The sequence below is a fragment of the Mus caroli genome, chromosome 10 (genome assembly GCF_900094665.2).
Source record: "Mus caroli chromosome 10, CAROLI_EIJ_v1.1, whole genome shotgun sequence".
NCBI classification, from domain to species: Eukaryota; Metazoa; Chordata; class Mammalia; order Rodentia; family Muridae; genus Mus; species Mus caroli.
Genome location: NC_034579.1, coordinates 75,328,465 through 75,339,562, shown reverse-complemented (window position 1 = coordinate 75,339,562; position 11,098 = coordinate 75,328,465). Strand labels below are relative to the sequence as shown.

General features: G+C 57.4%; 2 protein-coding genes across 4 annotated transcripts in view; one reads left to right on the top strand and one right to left on the bottom strand.

Annotated features, from left to right (window-relative positions):
* The window catches only part of Gipc3 (GIPC PDZ domain containing family member 3), a 7,937-nt gene extending 4,741 nt beyond the window's left edge, over positions 1-3,196 (top strand). Inside the window, exons 5-6 of the mRNA XM_021174492.2 lie at positions 865-946; positions 1,108-3,196. Of these exons, the coding sequence (XP_021030151.1) occupies positions 865-946; positions 1,108-1,259 (234 nt within the window). The 3' untranslated portion in view covers positions 1,260-3,196. The remainder of the gene's footprint in view (positions 1-864; positions 947-1,107) is intronic.
* A 723-nt stretch (positions 3,197-3,919) lies between these two features.
* On the bottom strand, positions 3,920-10,730 carry Tbxa2r (thromboxane A2 receptor). Of its 3 annotated transcripts, XM_029482188.1 has the most exons (4): positions 10,461-10,730; positions 10,042-10,112; positions 5,863-6,726; positions 3,920-4,634 (listed from the first exon to the last, which is right to left on the bottom strand). In XM_029482188.1, exons 3-4 carry the CDS (start codon positions 6,637-6,639, stop codon positions 4,386-4,388), a joined length of 1,026 nt encoding a protein of 341 aa, XP_029338048.1. In that variant the 5' UTR covers positions 6,640-6,726; positions 10,042-10,112; positions 10,461-10,730; the 3' UTR covers positions 3,920-4,385. The 3 variants fall into 3 exon arrangements, with proteins under 3 accessions (XP_029338048.1, XP_021030365.1, XP_029338049.1); XM_021174706.2 differs by lacking the exon at positions 10,461-10,730 and having other exon boundaries at positions 10,042-10,283; XM_029482189.1 differs by lacking the exons at positions 10,042-10,112; positions 10,461-10,730 and having other exon boundaries at positions 5,863-6,847.
* Positions 10,731-11,098: the final 368 nt, after the last annotated feature.

The window sequence follows — 11,098 nt, the reverse complement described above, 5'->3', positions numbered from 1 at the left end:
GGTCCTTTCAGCAAAATCTTGCTAGTGTATGCAATGGTGTCCGCGTTTAGAAGCTGATTATGGGATGGATCCCTGGATACGGCAGTCTCTAGATGGTCCGAGACAGGATTTTTCTGTTATAGCCCTGGCTGTCCTGGAACTCCCTCTGTAGACCAGGCTGGCCTGGAACTCAGAAATCCACCTGCCTCTGCCTCCCGAATGCTGGGATTAAAGGCGTGCGCCACCACGCCCGACTTTTAAATCTTTAAATGGCATTTCAATAGTTTTATTATATTTTGCTTGTGTACTTTGTGTGTGCACGTGTGTGGAAAGTGCGTGGACAGGAGGTTGGAGGTCAGAGGACGTGTGGGGAGCAGTTCTCACTTCCACCTTTAGAGACTTCTAGAGCTCGAACCCAGCTCCTCATGCCTGTGAGACGAGAGTCTCACGAAGCGCTCAGAGCGCCTTGAGGGGTGGCATTCTGTGTATTAACTGGACTAGGTAATGTGTGTCTTGTCTGGTTTTTCAAGTGTGTTCAAGTACATCCATCACCCACCCTCTCATCTCCTTACCTCTTCCACCCAGACCTCTGTCTCCTCCTCTCACCTCTTTATAATGACACATGGTTTGTGTCAGGGCACAGACCATCCGCTACACCACTGAAGAAAGTGTCTCCTTATCCCTTTAGCTATCACTCCTGGGGGCGGGTCACCCAGGCCCTCCGCACTATCAATCGGGAAGGCTTCACCTCCAGCAACCACAACTGTCAATTCTCAGAAGCGGGGTTCTGCAGCCCCTACCCCTAGGAACCACTAATAGTCTATCAATCTTGGGGCGGGCCCTCCAACCTGTCACTCACCCACTGGACCATTCACCTGTCCGCAGCCCAGCGATGTGGAAGCGGCAGCGGCACGCAGGGTGGACGACCTGCTGGAGAGCTACATGGGCATCCGAGACCCCGAGCTGGGTAAGCGGCGCGGGTAAGCGCGGGGTCCCCGGCGCGGGAGGTGGTAGGTGGAAGCATGCGCCGGAGCTTACAGTCAGTCTGTCTGTCCTCCCTGTCCCTCCGTCTGCCCTTCCATCCCTTTTGCTTGTGCATCCTGTCCCTCTGTCTGTCCGGTCCCGCAGCGGCCGCGGTCGTGGAGACTGCTCGGAGCTCGGCGGGAGCCCAGGCTTTCGCACGCGGCCTGGACGCCGTTCTGGGCGAGTTCGCCTTTCCAGACGAGTTCGTGGTGGAGGTGTGGGCAGCTATCGGCGAGGCCCACGACGCTTGTGGCTAGCGTGTGTGGGAGTCTCAAGTCCTGGGCCCAGCCCCCTGCCCCAACGCCACTCCAGAACCCAGGATAGCCCTGAGACACGGCCTGCCACCAGAACCCGACCCAGTTCTGAGACCCAGGCCCACCCTGAGGTCCAGCCTGGTTCTAGCACCCAGTTTAGCTCTAAGAGCCAGCCAGAACCCCATCCCTGTTCTGGAACCCAGGTTAGTTCCGAGGGCCAGTCCAGCTCTAGAACCAATACTGAAGTCCGGCCCAGCTCTAGAACCCGACCCAGTTCTTTGACCCAGGCCCACCCTAAGGCTCAGCTTGGTTCTAGCACCCAGTCAGAATCCCAGGCTGGTTCTGGAACTCAGGTTAGCCCCAAGAACAGCTCCTGCTCTAGAACCAAAGTTGATGTCTTGCCTAGCTCTAGAACCCGAGCCAGTTCTGTGACCCAGGCCCACCCCAAGGCTCAGCCTGATTCTAGCACCGAGCTCAGCTCTGAGACCCAGCTGGAATCCCTGGTCAGCCCTGAATTCCAGTCCTGCTCTAAAACCAAAATTGAAGCCCAGGACAACTCTAGAACCCGATCCAGTTCTGTGACCCAGGCCCACCCCAAGGCCCAGCTTGGTTCTGTAACCCTTGTTTCTGAAGTCCAGCCAGCCTTTAGATCCCAGCCTAGTCCTGACTCCAGAACACAGGTCAGCTCGGAGGCTCAGGCTGGCTTTGGAACCCAGAGCAGCCCCAGGCCTGAGCCTTGTTCTAAAACTCATCTTGAACCTGACTGCCAACCCATCCCTAGAACCCAGCCTGGCTCTGAGGTCCAGCCAGGCTTTGAGGCCACACCCCATTCTGGAGCCCAGGGAAATTCTGACACTCATGCCCGACTTAGAACCCAAGCCAGCCCTCAGGTCAACTTCTGCTTGGAGACCAAGTCCACTTCTAGAACACAGTCAGGCTCTGAGAGTGGGCTTGGTTCTAGAACACAGATCCACCCAGATAGGAAGCCATGCTCTAGAGCCCAGCCAGACACTGGGACCAACTCTGATGCTGCAGCTCAGGTCATGGCTGACCCTCAGCCTTCCAGAATGCAGCCAAGCCCCGTCCCACAGCCACACTCTGAAATCCAGACAAATGTTAGGAGACAGCTGGGCTCAGAGCACCACCCCAGCAGCCAGTCTCGGAAGCCAGGTTCTGAGAGCCAGCCCAGGTATGAGACAGCCGCCACCATGGCCTGGCCCTTCCCTGAGACTTGGAGTGGTTCAGGAAGAAGGGCTTGCTTGGGACCCCAAGCAAGGTCCAGCAAGCCACAGACTGATGAAACCCAAGCAGGCTCGAGTAGCCAGCCATCTTCCACACCTCTGCCTAGCGCAGGCACCCAGAGCCATACTGCTGCCCAGTCCAAACTCAAACCTCAGCCTTGTTCCCCAGCACAGCTACCTGCCAGTGCCTCCCAAAGCCCTGAACCCCAAGCTAGCCCCAGTGATGAGTCTGACTCTGAGGCCCAGCCCAGGGGCAGGAGCAGGAAGGCTCTGACAGCAGCGCCCCACCCCCAAATGCCATGCACTCCCAAAACGAGGCCCAGCTCGGGGTTGTCTCAGAGTGCCGACCCCACCCCACCCAGAAGATGGCTTGCAGGCTCCAGGGCACAGTCTGACTCTGGGACCCAGACCGACTTCCAGGCCTGGCCTAGCTCCGGAGCCTACGCAGGTTGGGCCAGACATCGAACGTCCCAGCTACAGTCATTGGCAGAGAAGGAGCCCAGCTCCAGGTCCCTTTCTAGTTCTGGAGGCAGAAAACAGCACCTGGTGACAACTGGAGCCAGCTGTGTCCCCCAGCAGGACACAGGGCAGTGGCTTGGCTCTGCAGCCCACTCAGCCTCGAGAACCCAAGTCAGTCTTCAGGTTCCACCAAGTACTGGAGCCCAGCCCAGTGCTGGGAAGGATTCCAGTTCCAGAACTCGGCTAGGCCCCAGCCCCAGCCCCAGCCCCAGCCCCAGCCCCAGCCCCAGCCCCAGCCCCAGCCCCAGCCCTGACACTTCTGGAAGTCAGCCCAGCACAGTAGCCCGCCCCCTCAGCTTTAGAGACAGTGGCCGCCCACAGACCCCTGGCCTTCAGCCTATAAAGGAGCCTAAGCCCCTGACCCAACCTCAATCTCCAAGCCCACTGACCCCTAGAGCCCCCACCCCTGCCCCGAGCAAGGTCCCTGGGCCTTGGCCTCAAGATGGAACCCAGGCCACAGTGGGCCCCGGGCCAGGCCCCTCACTCTCTCTCCTGGGCCCTGGGTCACCAGGCCCAGACACTCCCCAGAAGCCAGCCCTTTTGCCCAAGCCCCAGCTGGGATGCCAGAAGCCCAACCCCCCCACCATATGCATCACTCCTAGCCCCTCCCCTGGGTCTGGGTCCCTCCCCCACCCCAGCCTGTGACCTGACTCATCCCAGCAGGATTACAGGATGGTAGAAACTGAAGCTTAGGTTTCAGGGACCTGGCTACGAACCCCAAAGCCCCTGTAAGAGAATCCAGCCATAGAAGGCATAGGGGTGGGAGGCTCCTAGGAGACTTTGGTGGGCAATAAAGGAGCCCGCACCTCCACAGCCGCCAGTCTCCTCTTGACTGTGGTTTTCTCAGAGCTGCGGGGGAGGGAGGCAAATGGACACAGGGATGCTTAGGGGAGCGCTCCAGAATCTGGACATTCAACCATTTATTGAACATGTGTGTTGGACAGCCATGGAGCAAGGGGGCTCAGGAAACACTGGAGAGGTTGGTGAACCCGGCTACAGGGACCAGAGTGGGTACTTCCAACACCCAAGGCTGGTGACCTGTGAGCCTGGAGGAATGTGAAGCCCCGTGTCTCAGACTCGGATGCTGGCAAAGTGGAAGACGCCTCCAGCACCCCAGGTTTTCCCTGTGGAATCCTAGATTCCTGCCAGGGGCCTCCCACATGTGCCCCCAGCCTCCTGGCTGACAGGGAGTAGTCTGGGGAGAGGGCCAGGGAGGACCTCTCTAGCATAGAGGAGGTATGTTTGCAGTTCACAGGAGTCAGCCCCATGTTGTAGCTCCGTCCTTAGTCCACCAAGCACTCAGGCTCCTGGGGCAGGGCACAGGTCAATGGCAGTCACTAAGGATTCCAGGTTTAAGTGGCACCGTCCTTCAGGGTCCACTGAGCATGGCCTGGGCTGGAGGCCGGTGCAAGGACACAGCCTGGAGCTGTGAACTGAACCGCGGATGCAGGCGCCGGAGCACAGACCGGCGAAAGAGGATATAGACCCAGGGGTCCAAGATCTGGTTCCAGGTGGCCACACGCAGGTAGATGAGCAGCTGGTGCTCTGTGGCCCGTGACAGCTGCCCGGAGAAGTTCATGACAGGCGGTGTCTGCAGCAAGGTCTGCACGATGAAGACCTGCAGGAGCAGAGGGTTGTACTGTGTGGCCCAGGAGCAGTGGGCAACCTCTGAGCTGTTGCTGAGGCTGGGTCCAGGAATGAGCACAGGCTTTGAGCTCATCACATCCTACTTGGACTGAGGTTTAGAAAGCAAACTTGGACGAGTTGGGCATAGTGGCGCACGCCTTTAATCCCAGCACTTGGGAGGCAGAGGCAGGCCAGTTTCTGAGTTCGAGGCCATCTTGGTCTATAGAGTGAGTTCCAGGATAGCCAGGACTACACAGAAACACTGTCTCAAAAAACAAAACAAACAAACAAAAAAACCCAAAAAAAGCAAACTTGGACTTACTGAGGCAGGAATCTACCCTAAGCCAGTCTCCAACAACTGCTTCTTTTTATTGATTCTTTTTTTTTTTTTTTTCTTGAGACAGGATATCACTGTGTAGACTAGGCTGGCCTTAAACTCACAGAGATCCGCCTGCCCCTGCCTCCCAAGTGCTGGGATTAAAGGCGTGCGCCATCATGCCCGGTTTACATTTTATTATTATTATTATTGTTGGTTTTTCGAGACAGGGTTTCTCTGTATAGCCCTGGCTGTCCTGGAACTCACTTTGTAGACCAAGATGGTCTTGAATTCAGAAATCTGCCTGCCTCTGCCTCCCAAGTGCTGGGATTAAAGGCATGTGCCACCACGCCCAGCTACATTTTATTTTAGATAGGGTCTAGTCAAATTGTCCCAGCAGCTTGGGACAGACCTTAGAGCCTGGGAACCACACACCTCCTCTCTCCTAGAGGAAAGTCGCCTTTGTGCTAGGGGAGCCTGGATACAGATGGTACACAATAAATGTTTGCTAGAGGAACAAGGCAAGACAAAACAAAAACCTGTGCCCACATTAAAGTCCTATCAGCTGGGCTCCATCCTCCTAGGAGGGCATCTATACAAGCCTGGAGTCTATGTGGTGCCAGGGGACACAGCAACATTGGGTCGACCATCCAGCCATTCTGTCTAGAACGCTTTCCCCAGCACTGTCTAGCAGGTGAACTCCTATTCATCCTTCAAAGCCCTACTCTAGAACACACAACCCCTGAAAGTCTTTCCTGTTACACCCTGCAGATTCCTAAAGCCCCAAAGATCTGAACCCCAGGATTGCCCTTCTCCTGAGACACAACTAAAGAAGGTCCTCATGTTGCTGGGAGTGGGGTGGGGTGGGGGAGGGGATGATGGGGGCGGGGCGGGGCCGACTCACCAGCAAGGGCATCCAACACACCGTGGCCACCACCATGATGCCCACGAGCTGAACCATCATCTCCACCTCGCAGTCCCGCGGGCGCTGCGTGGCCTCGCGCGTGTGGTAGACGCGGCAGAGTGTGGCCACGCTCACGGTGTTGAGCAAGAGGGACAGCCCCACGGACGCGCTGCCCAGGAGTGCGAATATGAGCCCGAAGACCACGTCACCGCGCTGTGCCCCGAGTGTCAGGAAGCACCAGGAGCCGGGGTACTGCACACTGTAGCGGCCAAGCCCCAGCAGTGGCAGCAGCCCGAGTGCCCCGGCCGCCACCCACACCAGCCCGACGGTAGCCCAGGCGCGGCGCGATGTAGCCGTGGGTCGTGAGAAGGGCCGTGTGATGCCCACGAAGCGCTCAGAGGCCATGGCGGTCCCCAGGAGCAGGGGACACAGCCCGAAGAACACCATAGCTACCCCCATGAAGTAGCACAGGCGGCAGCTGGGGTCAGTGGCTCGCCAGTCCAACAAGGCGGCGTGCTGCGACGCCACGATGGCGCCGGTGACTAGCAGCCCCAGGAAGTCGGTGAGAACGAGGCCGCACAGCAGAGCGAGGAAGGAGGAGCGGGGTCCCGCGCTGGGCCGCGCCCCAGCCAGCACGCTCAGTGCCAGCAGGTTGGACCCCAGGCCCAGCGCGCAAAAGGACGCAGCGAACCATGGCGACGCGATGGCACGTCGCTCCTGCAGCGTGATGTTCACCGGGCGAAAGCAGGCCCCCAGCGAGGTGCCATTGGGCCACATGGCTCCTGAGCCTGACGCTGCGAGGGGGTCAGCACCCCATCAGACACAGATGGCAGGGACGTTGGGCTAGCGCTGACTCCAGCGCACCTGGAAGACAAGGTGGGCTGCTCAGCGGGGCTCGAGCACCTATGGAGAACTCCTATAGAGACTTCGATGCCTCAGGAACAAAATACCCGTTCTTTAGGGCAGTCTTTGACTGCCGGATCACTGTTGGTCCCACGACTGCTTCTGGCCCCATGAAGTGGCCCAGCCAGCCTGGAACTCTAAGTAGTCCTGCCTCAACCTTCTGAGGAGCTGAAATGACAAAGATGTGTTCTGACACCCTGCATTCCAGGTTGGAGTTCCAGTCCTTATACTCACTATGTGGCCTCAGTTTCCCTATCTGTCATTCATTTAGCCTGTGAGGTTGTGGGGGCACTCGTTATGGTCAGGGTTTGGTACCTGCCCTGACACTCCCACTGGATGGGTGTGGGTGTGGACTGTTCCTCCTCTCCTCTGACGTCACTTTTATAATAAGAAACGTACCAAGAAGTTCCTGCTCCATTTTGGGAATGAAAAAAAAGCCTGATGGCGACATGTCCCCGGGAAGGACTCCAGCAGAGACCGGTGTGGGGCGGGGACGGGGAAGGGGCGGTGGGGGGGGGGTCGGTGGAGAGGGGATTCCAGCAGAGACTGGTGTGAGACACGGGGGGTTTGGGGGGAGATGTAGAGACAAACATCACAGAACCGAGGTTGCATATGGGGGTCCTCTAAAAGTGAGACTGTTCAATAACAAAATCCTTTGCAACACCCGGAAGGCTGAGGCAGTAATTTAAGGTACACAGGGAGATTTTAAAAAAGGCAGGCAGGCAGGCAGGCAGACAGACAGACAGACAGACAGACAGAAAGAAAGAAAGAAAGAAAGAAAGAAAGAAAGAAAGAAAGAAAGAAAGAAAAAGAGAGAGAGAGAGAAAGAAAAAGAGAAGAGAAGAGGAGAGGAGAGAAGAGGAGAGGAGAGGAGAGGAGAGCAAAGGAAAGGAAAGGAAAGGAAAGGAAAGGAAAGGAAAGGAAAGGAAAGGAAAGGAAAGGAAAGGAAAACAGACAAGTCCAAGGTCAGAGACCAGAGACAGGCAGTAGCCTGTCTCTGTCACCCAGTGTTCCTGTGCAGCCCAGGCTGGCAATTCATGCTGATCCTCCCTGCCTCAGATTCTTGGTGTGAACCATGTTTGGCCTTTTTTCTTAATTTTTTGTTTTGTTTTGTTTTTTTGTTTTTAACTCACATCATTCATTTATGTGTGGGGGTGTGCAAGGGCACACGTACAGTCCAGTGTGTGTCAGAGGACACTTGGTGGGTATTAGTTCTCACCTTTCAACACATGGGCCTTGGGAAGCTGAACTCAGATTGTCAGGCTTGGCTGCAATCACCTTTACCCACTGAGCCATATGGCTAGTCCCTGACTTTCTCTTTCTCCCTCCCCACCTCCAGACCCCTCTTCCCTCCCATTGAGCTCCAGGGTTTTAACAGTTGGCCACTCAAGGTTTGGGATGCATCATCTGTTCTTGCCCCCAGATCCCCACAGAGAGCCTCAGTTTTTCCTCTGGTAAAGACAGCTGATGCTGAGAACAGTTATTTCTGGTGCCTACATCTGGCACACAGTAGGTGTTTAATTTATGCAACCCAGAATGCTCCATGCAGGTATAAACAGCCTAGTAGGCGCTGCTTCCATGATCCCCTTAGGAGGCCTTACTACAGACCACCGCCTGGCTGGGCCTGCACCATCCAGAGGAGGATCCAGGGACGAAACTGAGGCTCAGGGATGAGGTCAGGGTGGGCGGCCTGGTGGATGGCATCGTCCTGCCTCTGAGGTGCTCTGCCTATCTTTGAGTTTCAGTGCCAGGACTCATATGCTCCCTTTCCCAAGGCGGGCTTCATTGGTGGCCAGCCCCCTGCTCTGTCCAGTCCTTGGCCCAGCCTCGCCAAGGCCACCAGGTCCCTCACAAGCCAGCTCTTTGGAGACAAGCATCAAGGAGGGATGGCTTTTCCAGCCCCTCCCTTCCTCCCCTGGGGTTCAAGTGATAATGGTGAGCTCAAGTTGCCTAGGCAAGACTTGAGGCAGGCCTGGCAGCCTCCCACGCTGGCCAGCAGCCCATGCTGTGTGGTCTCAGGAGACTTACTTGGCGTCTCTGCACCCCCTCAGGTTCCACAGCTTTGGAGCAGGGAGCTTTGGGCCTGGGAATTTCAAGGCTCAGGAATTCTGTTTGTCCTCGTGCAGACTCTGTGTAGACCAGGCTGGCCTGGAACTCACTGAGCTCCATCTGCCTCCAGCTTCTGCTGGGGTGACAGGCACAGGCCACCACACCTCAGCTTTGTACACCAGGGAGCAGAAGGATTCTGGAACCCTCCCACCCTGAGTCCCTGGGATGTGGGATGGTGCTGCGTTCCTGGGCCATGTCCCCACGGTTGGGGGTGGTAGGCAGTGGTGTTCTGTCTGGGATGGGGCCTCATCCTTGTATATGTGTGCCCTGGGACGCTAGAGCTCATTCCTTGAGGCCCAGGCTGGGTGGCTGAGTTCCAGCCTTGGTGGAATGTGGTATGTGGCTGGGCTCTGCAGGCTAGGCCCCTCCTCCTTCTCCCAACTCCTCCATCTGCAACAAGCCTCCTCCACCAGGCCTCAGAGCAGCCTGGGCTCCCCACACCTCCATCACCCATAGCCATGCTACACAGCCTCAGTTTCCCCCATGTAACGGATTTGCCTTCCCTGGTGACTTTCTGCTTATGAGCTCCTGAGGCTGAGCCTTGGCCCCAGCTGTGCCCAGTGGGCTGTTCTGCCAACACCCCAAATACCCAGTGTGCATGCCCCACAACCCCACAGACTCAGGTTCACCACACGCTGTTCCCCCAACTGCCTGCTTCCTGTTTGTGCCACAGCTCCAGGGTGCAGGTGTCATCCTGTGGCAGTGGGCTGGGGGAAGGGGCCCCGAGGCCTGTTTCCTGGCATGTTGGATGGATGTCCCTCTCTGGGTAGGACATGTGCCATCGAGATGCGACTCAGGTTCTGAGCTGAGCCTCTGTGAGTACAATCACCAAGCCCAGCTCCAAGCCACACGCTGTAGCTCCCAGCTCCATTCCATCCCACCCCCAACTTTATCACTGCCACAGCATCTTGGACTGGCCTCACCCAGACACAGGAAACCAGTGTACCCATGTGCCACCAGGGAAACTGCACTTGCCCAGGCTAGACCACCGGAGTAAATGTCACACCACGGGATCCCCTTCAGGGAACTTTGGTACCTGGTTGTTATCATTCTCCCCTGTAGGCAGGCCACAGCAGGGTTGTGGCTGAACCTGGGTTCCCCAGGCTCTACACAGAGGCTTACCTGGGTACAGTGGTGTAGTCAACAGTAGGGAGGCGAGGGACTCACCTGTGCTGCTTGTACCTAGGTGTCCTCTGTAGTGTTCCAGGCCAGGCAGAGAGAGCAGGTAGGGGAGTTCCCTGGGGAAACCAAGTCACGTTGGTTGAGGGGAGGCCCCAACAGAAGCCCTGGGGCCGTGGGTACAGGGGAGCGCTGGAGACCCTCAGGCGCCCAGGGCTGGAGGGATGGGACTGTGAGGCTGTTTCCCGTCCCGCCCTGTCTCCATCTGTCTTTCTGCTGCCTGTCTCTCGTCAGCCCCACCCCCTGCGCTGGCGCTGGCCTCTCTCCGCCGCTAGGGTGGGAACCAGGCAGGGCACAAGGGTGACAGAGTAGAGAGACATCAGTTGTTAAAAGGTCAGGGACCCGGAGGCCATGTGGGAAGAGCTAAGAGGCCAGATGGGGCTGGTCCTGGCACAGCAGCAACTAACCCTCGCCACGGCTGTCCAGGAGCCTTCCAGGGATCTTGGGTCGGCAAGGCCAGCTCCAGCCTGACTGCAGGGACCAAAAGCTGGAGGGGAAGGAGAGGGCTGGGGTAGGGGAGGTGTGCAATGGGTAAGGTCGGAGACCAAGCTGTCCTCTAGAGATGGAGCAGTCTTGGGGAACCCTCCCCTGCAGACCCACTGCCTGAAGCCCTGACAGTTGCCCAGGATGACTGAGCCAGGCAGGGGGTGTTAGTCCTGTGCCTGGTAGCTTGAGGAGGCGGGGCTATGTGGGGGAGGTGACCTTGGGTCTCTTTGGCCCTGACAGGTCCTGGTGGGGATTGAGATGCCTGGCCTGGCTGTGACCTCAACCTCCCAGTTCCATAGTCTGCCCAGGGTCAGCCAGACTCTTGTCAGCAGCAGGAAGCCCCTTGCCTGCTGCACCACCCCCACCCTTCCTGTCTCACAGTCCTGAGGCTTCCCACCCATCCCAACACTTGGTCCTGAACCCTGACTGGCCTCTACCCCCGTGAGGTTTGTAGTTCCTCTGATTTCCTAGCTGGGCCTGCCCTGCCTATCCATCCCATAAGCTAGGGACAGAAATGGACACAGATCACCCCATGTTTCTTTTTTTTTTTTTTTTTTTT